Here is a 22,464-nt window from a genome sequence, read left to right as displayed (position 1 = left end):
CAAAGGGTCCGGCTTCCACTGCTCGTGGGGGATTTTGGGTAATTTTCTTTCACCTGCATGTCACTTAACCTTTTAAAAAAGAAAAAGATGACCAGAAGCTACGATGTTGTGTCGTCGACAGTGCGCCCGTTTTAAAGGAAAACCAAGCCAATTACCAGGTAATACATAAGATGGTTGTAGCTTTAACACGTCTCCTCTAACTTGACAGTGATTTACGGACAATTTACGGAGAAACGTCAGGTAATAATAACATGGCGTTCAAGCTACTCGACCCCATCATTGTTGTGAGGCTGAAAGGCTCACCTAGCTGGGGTTAATTAACCGTTAATTTAACATTTCTTTGAAGTTGTAGGAGTTTAAAACGAGTGTTTAACCAATGCTGTAGCTAACGTTGACGGTCCTTGAGAATTTGCAGCCTAGTTTTGAGGTCGACTCACATTCACTCGACTCCTGTTTCATAAAACACTTTCTGTTCTTTGCCGCTAGAGGTCAGGATGAGACAGAATCGAGATAGCTTCTTTCACACTGAGCTGTAGCGCATTGGACTATGTAACAGACCACCAATAACCTGCTATGCGCCCTAATTTCGTGGTATCGAATCCTGCTCGTACCTGTTTCGACTCGTTGTGATCATCTAGAAATATGCAACTAAAATAACCATATTAGGTCTATGTTAAAGCATGGGTGGAAAGTTGATTATATTTTCTTTTATTAATCTGAATCTTCAAAGTGACTAAAGATATCAAAAAATGTAGTGGAGTAAAAAGTACAATATTTGCCTTTGAGGTGCAGTGGACTAGAAGTATAAAGTAACATGAAATGTAAATACACAAGTGAAGAACAAGTACCTCCAAATTGTACTTAATTACAGCCCGCAGACCCAAACTAAGGACCTTATGTTTGAGCAAACAAAGAATGTGACAAATAGGAGGATTATTATTATTTATCAACATAGTTAAGAGTTCAGATAATCCTCTCTTGGGTAGACATTCAAAGTTGTTATTTTTTGAGTGAAGTTGTTGTAATAACTAAATAATAATGAATAGAAAGAAGATGATGAAGAAGTTATCAACACAGAAAACTCGGTTTTATATTTTTTATTATAGAAAAACAACAATAACAACACAAATGGCGATAATAATAAAGTGTAACATAAAGGACTTAAGGTATTCAATTCAATTCAATTTATTTTTGTATAGTCCAAAATCACAAATTACAAATTTGCCTCAGAGGGCTTTACAATCTGTACACATACGTCATCCTCTGTCCCAGGACCCTCACATCGGAACAGGAAAAACTCCCCCAAAAAACCCTTTCACGGGGAGAAAAGAGGGAGAGACCTGTGGGAGGGGTAAACTAAAAGTAAAAATGTAATGTAATGAAAGGTAAAGTGCAACATAAATAAAGTGAAGAAATCAAGAACACAGAAATATCTGAACCTGTTGTCTATTTCTACATAGTTGAAACAACAACAACATGATGATAACAACAATAATAATATGCAGAGATGGCCCTTTCTGCAGAGCCGCAGGAAGCTTCTCTGGTCCTGCTAAGCGTGCATCTGGAGCTGGGACACCCTGCTGCAAAATGTTTATTTCACGTGCCCTGCCACGCCTGCTCAACCTGGGAAAACACAAAACAAACAATATTAATAAACAGATTGCAAGCAGCTGAATAGCTCTCCGCTCACTCCTCTTTTTCCAAGACTGTGGTGACGTAAGCACCCTTCTTTAGTTAATGTTAAAGTGACTAAAGATTCATAGTGATATTGCATAAAACAACCCAAGGCACGAAACGTTCCCCTTTGTTGACGGAGCAGTGCGGAGGCAGAAACTCACGAACATACTATCAGTAACGTTAGACCTAGCTAAGTATCGCTATCGTTTCATCATCAGTAAGAGTTATTCATTCAAATATCAATATATCTCAATTCATTTGGATTGACAGTAGCTATAAAAAGGATTGACTTACTTTCGAAATGTTGATAAGACGAAAAGAATCTGACGGCCGTTCTCTTCATCCTCCGTAAGAACTTTCCAAATGTCGGTGAGACGAAAATAATCGTCTTCGGCCGTTCTCGTCATTCATCGTGAGTGTTCGTGAGCTCGAAGACGCCGATTGGTCAATTCTTGGTTGATTCTCGGTTGATTCTTGGTTGCGATACGAGCGCCGATTGGCCACAGCGGACACTTCCTGGTTGATTTGTGGTTACAGACTGAACGGTGATTGGCTTTCACAACCAATAATTAGTTCGACTCACGAGCTACGCGGTACTATTTAATAAAACACTTTCTGTTCTTCGCCGCTAGAGGTCAGTATGAGAGAGAATTAGGATAGCAAGACCCTAACCCTCCTTCTTTCACACTAGTACAACGTGACGCAACTTTACATTAAATGCAGCAGTGCCAATGTATCATAATATCATGTTTATGATTAACTAGAATTAGGATATCAGAGGTTAACATCGCCCGGCTAGCTCAGTCGGTAGAGCATGAGACTCTTAATCTCAGGGTCGTGGGTTCGAGCCCCACGTTGGGCGGCTAGCTTTTTCCCTCTGCTCATTCTGTTGCGATAGATGGCCTTATTTTCAGTTTTATCTGAATCCATTATATTTAAGGGGGTTTCCAGTATTTTGAAACTTTAATCTACTAAATCTGTCGAGAAGTAGAAAAGTGGAAACGCCTTTTAAATGTTTCAGCTAGTGAACACAAAAAACTGGATGTAAAGTTGAAGATAATCTAACACTGTTAAGTGTTATCATGTTTACAAACTTCTTTGGCAATTTAAGAGGCAATAGTTTGTGTTGGTTTTGTAATGGATTGCATTACATTAAACATTGTCTTTCTAATATTAGGACGCCCCCATCTAGGGCTGGGGGATACGGAGAGCATTTTTACAAAATATTGACTATTTGTGCTTTTACAAAATATTTACACAATGAGATTTTGGATGAATAGTAATCAGTAATGTGGATGTAATGACTAAGTGTGTAAAGGCAAATAATATAAAAGCTACAGCAGTCTGGTATGTCCAGTAATTAACATCACTTTACTGAAATGCAGTCTGTAAAACCAGGAAAAGACACTTATACGATATTACCAACGATGTATCCAAAATCTAAAACGATGTCTAGTCTCATAATATGGATATATTGCCTAGTCTGAACCACATCTACATTCATAGAAGAGTAAACACCTTCCATCAGTATCAATTACAGCCATACAAATGACCAAAGAGTAGTCAACAACTAATTCAGTCAAAATAAGAGCATTATAAGAACAACATCAAAGATTGTAATAATGGCTGGGTTATTATACAGGATTTCGATACATTGTGTTTTTCTGCTATTCGGATCACTGTGTATTTCTCTGCTACTGAATGTCAAAAGGACAACCAAAACTGGTACTCTATCCAGTTGCGTTTAATTATTTATGATCACTGCTGCAGCACAGACGTTGAAGAGGAAACCCCCTAATCAAGTTCTATACAAAGCTCCTCCAGTGTTCAAATTCAAATTGAAGTATGAATAGATAGATATCTATTCTAATTGTCTTTATTGTACTGACTACATTTAGCTTAACGTGGGCTTGATTTATTTGTGTGTACGGTGAACACTCACTGGTCCATTATATATTAAGGTTGTGAACAGCAGTAACGTGTGACATAAAAAGCCAGAGCTTCCTTAAAACTCAAGGTCCTTTTTCTCTTTTTTTTATTTTGCAAACCGAACTGCCAAAATAGGTGAGGAGCTACAGCCTCTTCTTTCTCTGGAAACAGCCAAGCGGGAGGGAGGAGTTTAAACAAAGGCCCTCTCCACAGAAAAAAAAAATGGAGGCTTGTGCAGAGAAGCCATGTTGTCCTGCTCCTCACAGTCTACATGCTGCCAGTTCTACTTCTAAAGCCTTCAAATGAGACAACTACGGCCAGGTTCTACACGTGGAAGCTTCAAACACTGTCACACTGGGTTGGTATGTCAAAAATACTCGTATTAATCATGTTGTTTTGTGGTTTTAGGCCTAGCTCTCTGCTTATTTTTTTCTTCCCCTGTCTCTGACACTCACAGTGCTGCCCCTGCCTGCACTGAACAAAGATAATTACTCAGGAAACATTTCGGCCAATCAGACGCGGCCTTGTATCCTGCCTGTGAGGAGAGCGACCAGTCAGGATCCGGCTAACATCACTGGGGCCTGATCGCCTTGCCTGAAGAGCGGAGCCTTCCCCGGCTGAGGGCTGAGAGTGTCCTCCATGTTTTATAAGTGTTGACATAACAGTGTGTCAGGCAGCCATGCATCCACAGAGGTAAGCTCTGTCTTTTTTGGTTTTTGTTATCTCAACCTCTCTGATAACAACATGGCTTCCTTCTTGTCGTTGTGGTGACTGTTGCTTTCTCACGATGAATGTGCACACCTTAAAAAATCTGTTTAGTGTGCAGCAGCAGCAGCAGCAGGAGGAGGAGGAGGAGCTGGGGTGGATTGGAGGCCTCGACAGGCCTCACCGCTCCACAGTGCTGAGGAGGAGGGTGGGGGGTTGGGTAACGACTCTCACCCTTGCTCTCTCTCTGTGTCTCAGGGTCACATGGGTGCCCCAGACAACCAGGCTGCCATACAGGAGGCAGAGTGGACCATGGCAAATCCCTTTCCTTTTTTATTTTTTTATTTTGATAATGCAAAGGAGAGTTAGATTTAAAAATGGCACCCACACCTCCTTTCTGTTGTGTGGCAGTCCTGTGTTGTAGCCTGGCAGAGAAAGAATGGGGGGGATGGGCAACGTTGGAGGAGGAGGGCGGGTGTTATGTACCCTTTTGTAAGTGGATTGGCTCTGTGCTGTTTTCTTGTGTGTCATGCCAGGCCGGGGAATAGACGTGGGGGGCAGCAGACGGTTGTGTGAGTGCAGGGCATAACTGAATACTGGCTGTGCAGTCCGAATATGTGCACGTAAAATAAATTGTTTAGAAAACTGTGCGACTTTTGTACACATTAAAGAAAAGCGTACTGGAGGACGGACGGAGCTTCTCCGCTCCACACTGAGGAGAGGAAGAGCAAACATGAAACAAGCCTTTTTGTGGAAGGGCGAGTTGAGTGTTTAGAAATAAGACCTTGGGACCTTACTTCTATTTACAGCCGTAGGCCTTGAGTTTTGCAGCCCCGGGGCTTTGCCCTGCTCTACAGACCTATTGTGAAACTGCTTCCTCCACACTCCAGTCGTCAGACAGACAGTGGCCATTTTGTGTTTAGAGAGCTCTTCTTACAGATCAGACTGCAGGGACAGAGGAACAGCATGAGACAGGTTTTTACATGATGTGTGTGTATGTGTTTGTACGTGTTGTTTGCAGATATCGCAATATTTTCTCTTATGGTGCTGTGGGCTTTTCAGTTTTACACACATAACAGACATTATTATGTAAAATACAGATACAAAAAAAAAGCAGTTCTTTCATGATATTTTAGAGATCTACACAAAGACAAGGTGTATAAGGGGACTCTCTACTGTTTGTTGCCTTTTTTATATATATATTTTTAGAGCACTTACTGTACATTGTGTTACATAATGTATATCACCGTTTTAGCAGTCTCAACTGCGTGGGCAAAACAAAGAGTGCTTTCTTTCTCTTGTGGCCTGACACAAGGCGTGTTTCATCTGCACGACAGCCAGAGAATAGCAACGTTACAATCAGTGTTTGTTGGACTAATTCCCTCACAACCAGAGGTTAGGTTTTACTGTGATGAGTTGACTCCACAGTGCTGGATTGAGATCAGTAATCTAATTGCCACACTGATAGTAAGAAATGTCAGCGATGTGTCATGTCGTTGGGGGACAAATAGTGCAGCGTAGGTTGAATAGCAGAGCCACTGAGTTATGCATCACACCCACAAATATAATCTCCCTAAGGGCCTTTTTTTTTTCTTTTTTTCAAATCCCCTCTGGTTTCGGCTGTCGTAATGAAGGAGGGCAAGCTAAAGTAAAGGAATATTAAAGCGTCTAATGCAGGGGGAAATCTCTGCATTGCAGCAAAAATGCTTTTTAAGAGGAAGAGGGGAGCCTGCACACTGTGATCCGTGTAGCATAGCACAGCTGACCAATAATGTTCCACCCTGTTGGCCCTGCAGCCAATTGCAGCTGCAGTTGAGGTTAAAGATTGACAATCAGAGGCAGAGCAGCGGGGAGAGCAAGGGCCTTCTGGAAAATTCCACAGCCATCTTTGATTCGCCCTTTACAGCCTTATGTAAAAAATCCAGGTCAAATCTTTCTTTCATACAGGATATTCTGTGCATACTTGTAGTGTAGTTTAATGTTGATCTATTGTTTTAAAGCTTGTAAAGGAGTCGTGCTAAAACAGGCATCTTTAACTAGTTAAAATGTAAACTAGGATCTTCTGCTTTTAATTATGTTTTTGTTGGAAGTTAATAGTATCCATTTCTTCATTTGTCTGCATGCGATCGTTGCTCTTGTTAAAGCTGAATGTCTTTTTGTTATTTTATAAAACCTAATAATCCCTCTGGGGGTTTTGTGTAGCACAGTGAGTAGGATGTTTTGTAGTCGATGCTATTACTCCCAAGAGTTTCCAGTGGCAGTTCCAGAGCAGAGAATACAATAATGATGTTTGCGTTGAATGGCTTTCCTCGACTGCCACATAGAGGCCATTCGTCTGTTTGATGTGAATGAACTGCACATTCTTTAAAGAGCAGAGAATAGCTTTGCCAGGATCTGAGTGTGGCTTCACATTGATGGTCTCTCTTTCTTCAAAATGAAATCTAATTATTCTATGACAGCAGTATTCAGGGAAGGAGGCAAGCCAAGACCGAAGACATAAAAAAAAAAAAAAGAAAGAGAGAGATGACTGCTTCTCATTTTGCTGGATTTTCTCGTGTCTCCGTCACTTGTGTTCCTCCTCTATCTCTGTGAAGGTTTGTCTTAACATAGCCGGGGTTTTTTGTTGTGTGTTTAAATGTTGGACTGTAATCTCCACACATCTCTCTGGTCCTCCTGCATGGATGTGCCAGTGCTTGAGTCTGAGCCTGGGAGTGGGGGATGGGGGAGAGGGGGGAGGGGAGCAAGCTGTGGCCTCCATTTTCTGTGACGAGAGAACCCTGCTCGTCTCTCACTGGAGTGGAATCTAAAGGCATTGAGTCAGTGTTTCATTTTTGTCCATCAGGTACTACTTGCAGAGGGGAATACTGTCAGTGTTTTCTTGATCCCGCGTCTCTCTGGAATACATCCCAGAATCTGCTGAGGATTTATTTGCCTAACTCTCCTTGTGTGATGGATCATAGCTCCTGATCTGAGAATGTCCTCTGGATCAGCAGACTTTTTCACTGTTGGTCATCATGCTGGTAGTTGCAGCAATGTCTTTCCATTTAAGAGTTTGTGTTTGTGTGTGTGTGTGTGCATTATTCAGGGTTGTGGCACGTTGTTCAGGAGCTCTGCCTGGTGACGGTGAATGTTCTCTCTTTTCAGGGCTGTGGTACACGTAGCAGAGCGGCTTGGCTATCGTAGTCTTATTTTCATGTGGGCCTCGTTTGTTCACTCAGTCCGGAACAGGAAGGCCCCGGGAGGGGTTAGTGTGTGTGTGTGTGGGTGTGTGGGTGTGTGGGTGGGACTGTTGGCAGCCTGAAACACGATACCCATGTGCCATATTTTTAAAGAAACTCTGCGGCCATGTTTGCAATTTTTTCAAGAAAATACAGGTTATGATGCATTTGTTCTTTTTCGGTTATAGCCTTGACGTGTTTGCTGGGCTTGGTCACAGTATCTGGTATTTTGTCTGGTAGAAAGAATTTAATTGTGTAGCAAACCTGAGGTTGACTTGTTATTTAAATGAGTATAGGTTTAACAGCTGATGTCATCACATCTAATCTCTCTGAGTTGGGTTCGTCAGAGCTGACTCATTAATCCCTGTTTTAACCTCTATTCTCTATCACAGAACTGACATTTGATCAACTTTGTGTGGAATGTCTCTTTAAGGGTGGAGGAGGGGACGTGAGGGGCATTCCTTTACTTTCAGAAGAGAGAAAGAGAAAAAAAAAGAAGCTTATCCCACAACTGTGATTGACCTTTGAGTGGTAGCCTGTAAAGCCATCATCCTAGCTGGAAACCAGAGCTATGAACTGGTCAAGTGTGTGACCTGTCAGGGGTCCTTGGGAGGGTTTTCTACCCGGGGCTCGTGAATAAAGGCTACATCCTTGGAACAAGGCCCTCTGTTGATCTGACAAAGAAGGAGCCAAATACTCAAAAGACTTTCATTTATCGCCAGACTCCCTTTATTCTCATCCTTTAAAAAAAAAAAAAAAAAAGCAATCTTTTTCTCAGAGGAGATGAGATGAGAGCAGGATGGGTGACCTGGGGAATCAGTTCTTGCCTCGCTAGATGTGCACGTTGGAGATTCAGTGTTAATCGCCTTTGGATCGGTTCATTATTTACGGATTTGTTTTTCTATGATATTAATGTTGTTTACATCAGCTTCTTAAACGCAGCAGTCGAAAAATGGCTGATTTAAAAAAACAAAAAAACCCCACAGCATTCTTATGTAACTCTGCCATTTATGTATGTGGATATTTCCTAAATAGTAAACATTTGGTGCCAAATAAACAGAATTGCTGATAGTGATACAAACAGGGCATGGCCACGAAAGCTTTGAATATACATGCGCTGAAGATACGGGACAGAATCATTTCCATGGACCTGGTTTCAGGCTTGTGGGATGGATCTCTTGCTATTGGTCTCTATGGATGGCGTCCAACTCCTTGGTGTCACCGTGTTGTTACTGAAGGGGCTGGATAGGGAGCAGAAACGCATACTGCTATTCGTCACGAGACGATGTATATGTAGTATAGACCAGCCCCTCATGACCCCCCCCCCCCCCCCTCACTACAGGTCTCTGCACTATTTATTACAAACAAAGATCAGGACCTCATCACACGACAATCTATAGCTGCAGTTCCTCCCGAAGCGCGGAGTTGCAGGGTAATAAAACGGCCCTATGTGTTGTTGTGAATATCAACTTGTGCTTAGCGGACGAGCAGCGTTGCCATGGCGATAGTTGCCATTCTCCCTCTCGGAGCATAAAGAACATATTCGGACTCATTTGTCACTGATAACATGGAGAGGGGTTTCTGAACTTGGTAGCACGGTGTCAGGGATGTGCCGACGTCAAATGAAAACAGTAGCAATGGAAAGCCTGCAGAGTCCCTATTGACGGATCCTCTGGGACCCGGGTGCCTTAGGTGGTGTTCCACTTGTTTACTGTTATGCTGATGTGGTTTCAGTAGAGCACCCTTTCTGATTCTCTGTGTTTTGCCTCTCTTCTTTCTGGCTGGCTCTCGTTCGGCACTCTGCAGTCTGGCTGAGGAGGAGATAAAGACAGAGTCGGATGTGGTAGAGGGGATGGATGCGTCCGTACGATCCAAAGGTAAGTCTCTGAGGCCGAGCGCCTCGCATTAAGAGTTAAACTTCTCCGAGACTGTAACGGTTATTTGCTGTACGTTACCAGAGCAGCGTAAATGCATTCTGTTGGGTCTCTTAGGACTGCAGAGATTATCCACTATGCCTGGCTGACTGCCTGTTTAGAATTTGTGTCAAGTATCAACACAGTCTTGTTAGTTCAGAGGGAGCCCTCCAGCTATTTGTTACTATAAAGCTAATATGTAGAAGTGGCATCTTAAATAATTGCTTTAAAATCAGTGTGATTGCTGTCGAATTTCTCAGCTGGAACTGACTTGAATTTGCACTTCCTTGGTTTCTCTAATGTCGGATGATGTGTTAAGGTTTATGTTTGTTCCTCTTTCTCTTGATATAATCTAGAAATAGCTAAATGACTGCCATGGCACCTGTGTTTTAATCCTCTTAAGCGTGTGCGGCGTGTTGCGTGCAGTGAACAATGCAAGCCTGTCTCCCATCGTGTGATGACCTGATTGTCTTTCTGCCTCCAGTCCCTGATCCACCGGGGTCAGCGGAACGAACCGTGGCCCCACAGAAGAGAAAGGTGTCCAGTCCCACCCATTCCTCCAACGGGCACTCTCCCTCGGACACCTCCCCCAGCCCTCTGAAGAGAAAGAAGAAGCCCGGGGCCATCAACTGTCACAGCAAAGACCAGGTAAGTGCTCCAGTATAACCTCTCCAAGATCCGGCGTGTTCTCAAAGGCTGTGGTGTACGGTCAGTCCTCTCACTCCAGGAAGTGGGAGTTAGCCAAAGAGATGGAACCAAGAATAATCCTAAACTAAGAGAACTTGAGCTGGCAATAAGAGCAATTACCATTACATTAAATCGTCCGTTTCAGTCTTAGGCTAAAACGACTTAGTCTGCTAATCTTAGACTAAGATTTCTTTAGTTCATTACTCATTTTTATATTCTTTTCTCATGTTGAATTACTTTGTGGAGAAACTCAGTTTTACAGATCTGTCGATTTAATTCAACTAATCGATTTAGTCTACAAAATGTGTTAGTCGACTCAGAATTGATTTGGTCCAGGACAGCTGTAGGCCAGGTTATGCTCAACAAGAAGAAGTTTGTACGACTCGTTGTCCGTCCTCGTGGGAAATCAAATGTGTTTACAGCCGGTCTGAACGGCCGTACTCAACGAAGGTAGACTGAAAAGCCTTCCGTCATAGTGAGGAGGGAGACGTATACGGGAATGACGTTTGAATGTCACATTCAGAAAGTTACAGGAATTGTTGAAATGCGGGACTTATTTCCTTGTCAGAAACTCACCACATTGCCTGCGAGAGCACACCGATTTAGATTTTGAGTGATGTATACTGTCTGCTTAAAGATGGACAAACGTGTATGGATGTTACCTGCTGTGACGGTGGAGATGTATGGACCTGACTGGTGTGTTGAGTAGGTTTTTGAGCAGCGCATTCTCAGCTCACACTGACGTTAATATTATTGTCGTTTTGCATATTTTCTAAATCACCTCTGGTCATTCATGTCCTGTTGTATGGCAAAATATAAGTGTTCCGCACATTGATGGTATATGACTCTGCTAAAAGTGTTTTCAGTATTTTCTTGCCAAATGAACGTTTTGCTGAGCGATTCCTTTTTACCCGTTAGTCATCTGTTGAACTTGCATGATTCTAGCTTTTTTTTGTGTTATAGGTGTTTTAGATGCTTCGATTGGCAAATAAGCTGTAATTGAATTTTTCCAGCTACTCGTATTGACTTAATACCGAACAGTAATTTGGTGTAAGCTTTAAGACTTAAGCTTAAGATATTTTAGCACTGTGAAGCATCCTCTTGAGCTGTGAAAGCAGATGCATCAGCTTCTATTCATCCCGTGTATCATCAGCAGAGCACCAGCTGGGCTCTGAATAGAGAACCATATCATGCATTGTGTTAACTCTCAGTTGAAATTTGAGCTTTCGATCCTCAAGCCCACACTCTAAAACCTGTTAGGTTACTCTTGTTTGACTCACACTGTCACATGACCAGATAGTTTACTTGTTTGCTGTAAAACATGTTAGGTTTATTACCATCACGTCCCTCTATGCTGCTTACCCTGCTTACCCCACCGTATTGCTGTCTTGTTTCTGTTGCACTGCACCTTCTTTGTGTTCCTGCGTGTTTTTTGAAACCTGCCCCCTTGTTTTTCTTGCCTGCATTTCAGTCAGAGCTAAGACATGGCCCCTTTTACTATATGAAGCAGCCAGCCCTCACCACAGACCCTGTTGATGTTGTACCGCAGGACGGCAGGAATGACTTCTACTGCTGGCTGTGCCACCGCGAGGGCCAGGTGCTCTGCTGTGAGCTCTGCCCCAGGGTGTACCACGCCAAGTGCCTCAAACTACCAGCCGAGCCCGAGGGCGACTGGTTCTGTCCAGAGTGTGAGGTATCTCGCAGAAGACGTGTATGTGTGTGGCTATACGCAAATGATTGTGGCAAGGCACAATCTTGCTTGCTCGGTTGACAAATGGGGTGTCAGACTATGTGTCGTGTGCAGCTTCAGCCAGAGAGAAGGAGCTAGTCGGTCAAATCTCCTGCTTTTGTCTGTGGTTGATCCTATAACCTGCAGGCCTTCTGTGACACATGGTGTGACACCCCAGCAAGCTAACTGCTCACACTGCAAGTTTAAGAGATGTTTAGAGAATTTCAATTTACTCTGCACTTCTGTTCATTAGCAGCATTTTAAATATATGTATTAGCTAAATCCAAAGAAAGCAGGTAATATAAACTGAACAAAAGTTAAGATGTAGGTTCATATTAGTTTCAATGGGCCTCATTCACCAATACTGTTATTGTTCCTAAGAAAAGTTTATGGCAGATTCCGGACATGCTCTTAAACAGAATTGTTCGTACCTGTTTCCTTATAATGAGGAATCCATTGTCTTCTTGAATTCAAGGTGTGTGTGCCTGTTGATCCTAATCAGCAAAGGTAAACGCCTGCTAATCTCCATAAAAGGTCATGAGAATGAAGCTCCTTTTGAAACGCCCAAACAAAAGTCTAAAGAGGGTGGAGCACAAGACTTCAAACGCTAACAAAAACCTTCTGAAGTGGAGGTTTAAACAAGTTTAAACAATATACAATATTTAGTAGTGGATATGAAATAACCAACGCAGAGAGTGTTGAAGAGAGTGTTGAGTTTATTTGTTTTAAAAGTCCATAATGTTTTGTAAAATACAGCAGAAACCTCTTTTTGTGATCACAGTTGTCCGAGTCAAATTAAATGACCATAAGGACATGATTTAAAAAAAAATATTTTTCTTTATTTCTCTTGCAGATTATCACCTAATTGATATTTGTATATTTATTATATGAATATAAAATAATAAAACAGACAGTTTAGCTATTTACTGAATTTCATTGATGGTTTTAAATGCTTTTCAAATGACTGTGTACTGTACTGTGTATATTATAATACAGTACTGTACAGACTACTGTAGTCCAAATTATAATTAGGCTGTAGACTAACACAGTATTGTGCTGTTTATATACGGCAACATCAGTGGTGCAGAAATGCTACTCCATATGTAGTCATGTATAATAGAGGCTAAAATGATCACTGGTGGAGGACTACTTGATTACTATGAGCAAATTAAATATTAATCTGCATGAAAACTACGTACGTGGGTTTCATTTCTCGTCAAGAGCAGTTGGTGAATGAGGTCCAATGTCCTTTTGATGTATGTTAACTTCATTTTGGGTTCATTAATGTAATTAATTATTAAACGTTTTTGTATTATTGTTGCAGAAAATAACAGTTGCTGAATGCATCGAAACCCAGAGCAAGGCAATGACAATGCTGACAATAGACCAACTCTCCTACTTGCTCAAATTTGCACTTCAAAAGATTAAACAGCCTGGGGTGAGTCCGTTGAATGCTGGTTTTAATGTGCCTTATTCTCTATGTCTAAGAAAGTGTTTTATATGAAGCCCCTCCAAGCAAAGGTGTGATATTGAGCTATATAAATAAGATTGATGTGACTTTACTTTGGTATGCAAACACAAAAGTCCAGGAAATATATCCAGGACATGAGACTTGTTTGGCTCAAGTATTTATTTGTTTTTTTCTTTTTCAAATTTGTCTAAACCGAGCAGACTGAGCCTTTTCAGAAACCTGTGTCTCTGGAACAGCACCCGGATTATGCAGAGTACATTTTCCACGTGATGGACCTGTCTACTTTAGAAAAGGTAATATTGTTTATTTTTCTTTTGATTTGAACATTAAAATGGTAAAAGAAATATACAAAAAACGTAGGGGGACAGCAAACGCCTGTGAAGTCTTATTGGGAATGTGTGTGTATGTTTATTTGTGTGTGTGTATACAGGACTGTCTCAGAAAATTAGAATATTGTGATAATCCCCATACGTGTGATTTAGTTTACTGAACCAAGCTGAGTGTTTTTCAAGGCTCAGGAAACCCTTGCAGGTGTTTCGTTTAATTAGACGATTCAAGTGATTAGTTGAATACCCTACTAGTATACTTTTTCATGATATTCTAATATTTAGAGATAGGATATTTGAGTTTTCTTAAGCTGTAAGCCATAATCAGCAATATTAAAAGAATAAAAGGCTTGCAATATTTCAGTTGATTTGTAATGAATCCAGAATGCATGACATTTTTGTTGTTTTAATTGCATTACACAAAATAAAGAACTTTATCACAATATTCTAATTTTCTGAGACAGTCCTGTATTCTGTTTGTGTGCATACATGCAAACAAAGCATAAAATACAACTTTACCTTTGGTTCACCAAACAAAAAAACATTTAACACATGAAACAAGTAATATATAGAACAAATGTTGTCCCAAGATACCGCCGAGCCAATAATTGTAGAATACATCACAGTTGACAAGAAGAAATACGGATACAATATATAAAGCAAGCTTTGGATCAACATTTGTGGCCCAGCTTTTACAATATTTAAATATTTTCAGTGAAGTATCTTGTCGTTGATTTTATTATTTTCCCTTTTTTAATAGAATATCAAAAAGAAAATGTATGGCTGCACCGAAGCCTTTCTTGCTGACATGAAATGGATCTTACACAACTGCATCATCTACAATGGAGGTAAGCCATTTTGACCTGTATCAGCAATCCCTCTACCCTGCTAATTAAAAATATTAAGATCGTGACTTTATTCCAGGTAATCACAAATTAACAGCAACTGCAAAAGTCATCGTCAAGATTTGTGAACACGAGGTAAAGAAGCTTCGCCTAATAATACCAACTATTCTGTAGATGAGTCTGATTTAAAGATTAATTGCATCTTTGTCATTTATTATGTATTTCTAGATGAATGAGATTGAGGTGTGTCCAGAGTGCTACCTGTCTTCATGCCAAAAAAGGGACAACTGGTTTTGTGAGCCATGTGTAGGTCCTTACGCGATCTTAAATACTGTATTCAAACATTTCAGTTTTGATTGTAGATCTGTGAGGAGTTTGATTATTTGTGCTTCGTCCCTTATAGAGTCCTCCCCACCCTCTGGTCTGGGCTAAGCTAAAAGGCTTTCCCTTCTGGCCAGCAAAAGCACTTCGGGAAAAGGACGGGCAGGTAGACGCACGCTTCTTTGGGCAACATGACAGGTGAGAGAAGCTTTTGAGCATTGTAAAGGATCTATAGCTCTGTGTTTAGCTTGTTGGACCAGAACTAAGTCATGAGTAATTACCCTGGTCATTGTAACTTGATGAATGTTTTGTTGTGTTTATACGTAGGGCCTGGGTCCCCATCAACAACTGCTACCTCATGTCCAAAGAGATTCCTTTCTCTGTGAAGAAGACAAAGAGCATTTTCAACAGTGCCATGCAAGAGATGGAGGTTTATGTGGAAAATATTCGCAAGAAATTTGGGGTATTCAACTATGCACCCTTCCGCACTCCCTTCACACCCAACAACCAGCTACAGATGCTACTGGACCCCTCCAACCCCAGCGCTGGGACCGTGAAAACAGAGAAACAGGATAAACTACGCTTCAACTTTGATATAACGGCGTCTCCTAAGATGGTCCTCGGCAAGAGTTCCACGCCCAGTGGCATGGGTCGGAGGGTCTCAATGACGGACATGCCTCGGTCTCCCATGAGCACCAACTCCTCAGTTCACACTGGGTCCGATGGGGAGCAGGATATGGAGAAGCCCGGCAGGAATCCTGCCTTCCACTACAGCACCGGAGAGGAATCAATGGACTGTACTGGTAAATAAACATCGATATTTTTACAGTAGCAATTTAGGCTTTCCAGAGCTTTATAGCAAGTTTCAGCTCTTTGTTTAGCTGTTTAGGAGTTGGTTGAGACAAAACCAGAGCTAAAAGTAAAGTGAATATTGGACTTGCATACATGAATTATATTGTTGCTTCATAACTGCTGGATATGTAAAGACCTTGCAAACAAGTTCCACATATTAACTGATATCAACTTAAACGGTGATAATATGTCAATTTGTTCACAACTAGTTTGTTCTGCCCTAAAATGGCCACTCAAATCAGTTATTGCAGGGTTAGCCACGAGAGGAGTGATGCCCTTTATTAAAAACAGTTTTTTTACATCTGTAATTACAGCATCTCCAGTCTCGGGGAAGATGGGTCCTGCAGGCAACGCGGCAGGCAGCCCGAAGCCCTTCAACCCTGGACTGGTCCCCAAGCAGGAGAGGACCGCAGGCACAGGCGGCATCCTCAATCTCAACCTGGGTCAGTTCCAACAGCACAAATATGCTGTAATGATGACGTTAGATGTTAACAATCAGCACATCATTGCCATGTTAGCTTATACTATATTTGTACTGATGTCGAACGTTTACCTGTTCCTTTCAGATCGGGTGAAGGCTGAGATGGATCTGAAGGAGCTGAGTGAGACCGTGCAACAACAACAGCAGCAACATCAGCAACAACAAGGAGCGTCAGCTTCCCTTCCGACCCCAAAGAGACTCATCAGGAGCCTGGACAAGACCATTGAGAGCTGCAAGGCTCAGCTTGGTACATATCCAACTTTGTGCTATTTTCTCATAAAAATAAGTGGGTTTTTTTTGTAGTGCATTTGCAGGGGAAATATTTGTTTTCAATTTGATACTGTAAGTCATGAGTGACTCATTTTTACATGTTTAATGTTATGATAAATTAGGAAGAATTTACCCAAAAAGCTGACATGTGTGTTATCAAACAAAGTGTGTCTGCTACTGACTCAGGGTTGGTGTTTGGAAACAATCAGACCGAGTGGAATAAAGAATTGCCTTTGCTAATAACCTGACAGAAAGTGTTTTAACTCTTTTAAAACTGGTAATCAATAATGTGTGTTTCTCCATTCAGGGATAGACGAGATCTCTGAAGATGTGTACAAAGGTGTGGATCACAGCGACTCTGACGACTCTGAGAAATCTGACTCGAGTGACAGCGAGTATCTCAGCGACGAGGAACACAAGCCAAAGAACTCCGTCCAGGACGACCATGACAAAGCAGAGAGAAAAAGGCCCAAAGCAAACACAGATGGAGAGAATAAGGAGGGGGTTACAGGGAAAGTGGATAAAGCCACCCCTGAACTTCTGCATAAAGACAAACACGGTGGCAATGGCCCCGATAGGGGCCTCCAGGACAAGTCCAGGACGCCCCAGTTGCAGCCCCTCGCTGACAAACCCAAAGCCCAAGAGGAGGGCAGAGCAGCTGCTGCCACATCAGCGGCTGAGCAAGACTCTGATTCTGAAAGAGAGCTGGTGATCGACCTAGGAGACGAACATGGAGGCCGTGACTCAAAGAGGGCGAGAAGAGAGCCGGGAGCTTCTGCGGCTAAAACTCTCAAAGAGCCTAATGTTGCCAAGCTGGAAGGTGAGGCCTTCGACATACTGTATTCATTTTCTCCCGTGGTTCTCATTAGGACTTGTGTCTCCGTTTAGAAGGACGACTGGGAGGAAATAATCCCCTTGAAATGTTGGAACACAAAATAGTGAAATGCAGGCCAGTTTGAGCTACAATGCAAGTACTTTCCAGTTTCATTATTTATACATCCCATGGATCAGTGATTTATACTTTATACAGTATACAAACGTTATCACACTTTTCTTTAGAAAATACCATTACTCTTTGTGGATACAAAAAGTATCAATAGAAATATAAATTGCCATAAAACGTACAAAAAGGAACATTACAACTGTCTTTTGAGAGTTTGTCACATACCAGTTTTCATCTTAACCATCAAAAACAAACCTTGAGACACACCTTCTGTCTCTAAAGATGTATGGATAACTATTTCTAATTTCATTGTCTGCAGTTGACCATAACACATTCCTCCGTTTAACAGAGTACTCCACAGATGTAGCATTGCTCTCCTAAAATTGTTGGAAACACAATCAACAGTTTAAAATGGATTCAGCAGAACCATAGATATAGTTATTTTAAATTCCACATTTTCTTCTTCCGTGTCAAAATGTACGTTGCCCACAATACAATTCAAGCAGCAACAGTTTGGTCAGAGATTCAGGTGTGTTATGCTAGAAGTGGCTAATGTATCCTCAAGCCACTACTCTTAAACAAATATGAGTGTCATCACTTAGGACAGTTCATCAGATTTTGTGAAGCTTCTTTTGGTGCCACAAAAGGCTTTATAAAAATGTTTTTACATATGCAGTTTTACCTTCCAATACCTGTTAAGGGAAATTTAATAAAAGGGGAACATCAATCGTACGTGAATCTAAATTCTGCTCCTTGACTTGAGGACAAATGTCCTCCAGTAGACTCCACAAAAATGGCTTCAAGTTAACTTCCACATTTAACCCTCTTGGGCTTAAAGTGCCCAGTTTAGAAATCCAGAAAGCATGACACTTATGGAGAAATATTATTATTTGTCTGTTCAGGTAAACTGGCCTCATCTGCTGCAGCAGCTGCTCCGTCACGGGAATCCGCCCCTAACCCGAAGGACACTTTGCAACCCGCCATCACAGCAGCCCTCAACCTTGTTTCCACCAGCCCTGTGCCCAGTGCCACCACAGCTACCAGCGGATCCACCGGTGCACCCTCTCCTGCCTCCACCTCGGCCTCCACGACATCCCCCGTGCCTGCAGCTTTAAAGAAGCAGCGCCCTCTACTGCCCAAAGAGACGGCTCAGGCCGTGCAGCGAGCAGTGGTTTGGAATCCAACCAAATTCCAGACATCCTCTCAGAAGTGGCACATGCAGAAGGTGCAGAGGCAGCAGCAGCATGGAGAGGAGTCACCAGTGCAGACGCCGGCCCAGAGTCCGGGGCAGGCACGCAGCCCACAGCAGGTTCAGTCCCAACAGCAGAACTCCTCAAGTACCCGCTATCAGACCAGACAAGCTGCCAAGGGTATATACACCAGCATAATCAATCATCTTAACATTAAACTTAACATAAAAAGATAAAATGTCTAATAAAAAAAATCCTCCTTCATCCCCTGCAGTGCAAAAAGACGTGCCTCAGAGTACTTCCTCATCAACAGCTGCCCAGGTCACATCTGGCAGCTCCTCGTCAGGAGACGTGCAGATGCCCACAGGCTCAGCAGAGGTGGCTGCGGATATAACCAAGTACACAAACAAAGTAATTTGGCTAATTTTACTTCCTATAAATTGAATAACTGCTCTCCTCACTTCATTTTTCAGGATTAAAAGTGGTTAAAACTGTCGGTTAATATCGCATGTTTTTGCTAAAAATCTGCAGATTATGGACACAATAAAAGGGACAATGACTGAAATCTACAATGATCTCTCCAAAAGCACTTCAGGAAACACCATTGCAGAGGTAAATTCTGGCATATAGACTGATGCTTATTTAACGTGTCATAATAATACTTGGCAAGTTTTAATCTCTGGGTAATTTTGCCACAGATTCGACGACTAAGGATAGAGATTGAGAAGCTCCAGTGGCTGCATCAACAAGAGTTGTCAGAGATGAAGCACAATCTTGGTAAGTTGACGTTCTACTCTATTACCGGTCGTAATATGAATACACAATGGCAGGAGTTTCAAGTTGTTTTTATTTTGTCTCACTTAAATGCAGAACTGACGATGGCAGAGATGAGGCAGAGCCTGGAGCAGGAGAGAGAGCGCTTGGTGGCTGAGGTGAAAAAGCAGACGGAGGTGGAAAAGCAGCAGGCAGTGGACGAGACCAAAAAGAAACAATGGTGCGCTAACTGCAGGAAGGAGGCCATCTTCTATTGCTGCTGGAATACCAGTTACTGTGATTACCCCTGTCAGCAAGCCCACTGGCCTGAACACATGAAGTCCTGCACACAGTCAGGTAATATAACCACACTCACAGCACACTAGTGTGTTCAATATATAAATGTGGACAAAACCTGTTGATTTATGTTGAGTGCTGTGATGCACAAAGTTGTCACACAATGGCTATTAAAAATAATTGGCAAATACCAAAAGCCATTGTTTTATTACATGAAATTAAAATAATTTAAAAATCTAATAAAACAGTCTGCCAAAGATACTCATAAAACAAAAATATATATACTCAAAGTATTGTATTATTAATAATTTATTATTTAAAGCTGATTGATGTGAACGCTTCCCCAGTTAATCGTTTCCTGTTGCAGATGAAGCACCCAGTATTTGCTCCTCAAGTGCTGTGATCTGAACTGAAATGTAAAATGACATGAAAGACGCATAAAGCATAAAGTTACTGTTTACTGTATTGCACTGTAGAGGAATATACAGTATGTTTTCTCTGCCATCAGGATGAGTAATTCTCCTGATGGCAACCAGATTTATGTCAAATTAAAACGTTTTTGTACTTTAATGCCTGGCTTTTTCTTGTGTATTAAAAAAAAAAAAGAAATTCTAATTTCCTTGTTATTTTTGTGAAATAGTAGATTAAAGCTGTCTTTGGTAACTTTAATAGGAATAACCTTTTATTAAACTGATTAATTGATATCACTATATCCTGACAAAGTACATGAGACAGATAAGCTGTTTAAAAGTCAGGTTCCTCTGCTTCTTTTTGGTCCATTTGCAAGACTCCACCGCACCTGAAGGGAAAACAACTTAGCTGTCAATCACTGCTCGTAAAGCTAGTGAATTCCGGTCAAACTGTCAGCCTGCAGCGCTGATCAAATATGAATCAAGATTCTGTTACTGTATTGCCCATATATCTCCTCAAATGGTTTCAGAAACATATATTTAGTGAACTGTTTAGCTATAAAATGTTCAAGTTTTCAAAATGGCGGCAGGATCACAAATTTTCATATACACATAGTGACAGTTTAAGAAAATATGCTAAAACTTTAGTTTTTTTGTTAGTATACTAACTGCATCTTTAAGAGGATTGTGTTTTTTTTTCAAAGACTATCTCTATCCACTTTCTCTTGAGTCTGATGTGAAACTAATTTTATTCAGATGAGTTATCTTTCGTTGTTTTTTTGTTATTGTTTTGAAACTGTACTGCATTTCATTTTTAAAATATGGGAAATGGAAATTCCAAGTCAGCTCCTTCTCCATGCTTTTCTATATTTACACTGCAGCATCTTGCAATAAATGTCAAATGTATAATGGACATGACACCATCCGAGACACACGTTCCTCCTATAAACTCAGCCCCACTGTCACCTAGCACCCGGCGCCTCTCAACCTAAGCACGCATTACTTCAAAAGCTCATATAATGTATCTAACCAACTGAAAGAAAGTGTAACTTTTCAATAATACATACAGATGGCTTACCTCATCATTGTTTTATACACACAGCCTTGCCTCTCTCTCTACCTGCTGGGGGGGGTAAAAGGCAAATTCTGCGGATACACAGTGTCGATGTTCTCAGTTTATATTTTTGTTTTCCCTTCCAGCGACCGCTCCGCAGCAGGACCCAGAGGCAGAGTCCAACTCGGACCCTTCAGTGAAATCATCAAGCCACTCTGCTCCCAAGCAGACCCTGCCCTCTGGAGCAGGACCCTTATCAGACAAAAGCAACTCTCCCACATTCGTTGACAAGAGCAAGGACAGCGCTGGCGTTACTGTGACCTAACTGCTACACTACAGATACTCACGCACATTTTGCCAGGCCGCTGTGGGGCTTGTTGCGTCAAGACATACGGTGTCAAACTTGGTGCTTGAAGGCCTGCAGCGCTGTGACAAATCACTTTTATTTTTATTTTTCCATTCCCATGTGTACATCTGCTTGGTGGACTATTTTTGTTTTTGTCATCTCTCATTTGCAGTTTCCACAAGTCTGTGTTCAGGTGGATTCACAATGTAAAAGTAGTCTGTCTTGAGAAATAAAATGTGAGGTTGTATGTTTTCATATTGTAGTTTTGTTATAGCTCTGTTACCACTTTGTTTCAAGTCTGAACAAGATTGTATCGACTCACAGAATATTTACACTTTTCAATGCTGCTCTTAAGTACTTAATTGCTGTATCATTTAGTGGATTTATCTCAATATTATGAGACAAAAACAGCCACCAACAGTTGATATCCATTCATCATGGTGCCATCAGAGGTATGTTGAGTTATGCAAGTTTAATCTTTGTTTTAAACCATGTTCACTTCATGTCAACTGGGATATTTTGAGTAATGCAAGTTTAAACGTAATGTTTTCAATTATGTCAGCTGGGGCATTTTTGGCTCATACCAACTTTGTATTGTAGTTAAACATTGTATAGACCTACATAAAAAAATATCTGTGATTTATAAAAAAAAAAAGAACTGAAAAATGTAAACTGTACAAAGTTTTTGTAAGAAAATACCTGAACAATATTTATAGTGTTATATGTTTTTATAGTATGTTTAATGAAATCACATTTCTATGTGTCTAAAAAAAAAAAAGGTTATTTGAAAATAAATTACTTCATATGAATGTCAGCTCTAAGCGAAGCCTCTGTTTAACTTGTTATCCAAAGCTGGTGTAAATCCTGATCAGACTGTCTGTAAGAGTTGGGTAGGAATAAATAGAAACTGCATTTTGGCTGGACATTATTTCCTGTGCGCATGTCTGTTTTGAGCTTGTGTTCGTGTTTACATATTGTACATACAATAAATGGACTCGTGAAGAAAAAATAAAAATGCTCTGATCAACCTAACGCAGTGCACCCTTG

The 22,464-nt window shown here is 41.2% G+C and overlaps 1 protein-coding gene across 5 annotated transcripts; it reads left to right on the top strand.

The window, feature by feature from the left end:
* Nucleotides 1-3,831: 3,831 nt before the first annotated feature.
* LOC306713184 (MYND-type zinc finger-containing chromatin reader ZMYND8-like) lies at nt 3,832-22,075 on the top strand. Of its 5 annotated transcripts, none has more exons than XM_079182826.1 (21): nt 3,832-3,968; nt 4,064-4,299; nt 9,336-9,406; nt 9,927-10,090; nt 11,679-11,822; nt 13,183-13,296; nt 13,530-13,622; nt 14,416-14,503; nt 14,580-14,635; nt 14,729-14,806; nt 14,904-15,019; nt 15,149-15,624; nt 15,988-16,116; nt 16,240-16,401; nt 16,732-17,244; nt 18,270-18,737; nt 18,832-18,968; nt 19,089-19,169; nt 19,256-19,334; nt 19,428-19,667; nt 21,218-22,075. In XM_079182826.1, exons 2-21 carry the CDS (start codon nt 4,286-4,288, stop codon nt 21,394-21,396), a joined length of 3,402 nt encoding a protein of 1,133 aa, XP_079038952.1. In that variant the 5' UTR covers nt 3,832-3,968; nt 4,064-4,285; the 3' UTR covers nt 21,397-22,075. The 5 variants fall into 5 exon arrangements, 4 of the variants coding, with proteins under 4 accessions (XP_079038952.1, XP_079038950.1, XP_079038953.1 ...); XM_079182824.1 differs by having other exon boundaries at nt 11,601-11,822; XM_079182827.1 differs by lacking the exon at nt 11,679-11,822.
* Nucleotides 22,076-22,464: the final 389 nt, after the last annotated feature.

This window comes from Pholis gunnellus (assembly GCF_910591455.1).
Source record: "Pholis gunnellus genome assembly, chromosome: 2".
Taxonomy (NCBI): Eukaryota; Metazoa; Chordata; class Actinopteri; order Perciformes; family Pholidae; genus Pholis; species Pholis gunnellus.
The sequence above is the reverse complement of the archived record's forward strand: the minus strand, read 5'-3'. Positions and strand labels throughout refer to the sequence as shown.

What these genes read in the sequence shown, in the direction of transcription:
- LOC306713184 (XM_079182824.1), top strand. An exon ending in TAATGTTGCCAAGCTGGAAG is followed by an intron (nt 17,245 to 18,269) that starts GTGAGGCCTTCG and finishes TTGTCTGTTCAG; the next exon opens with GTAAACTGGCCTCATCTGCT. An exon ending in GAAGTCCTGCACACAGTCAG is followed by an intron (nt 19,668 to 21,217) that starts GTAATATAACCA and finishes TTTCCCTTCCAG; the next exon opens with CGACCGCTCCGCAGCAGGAC.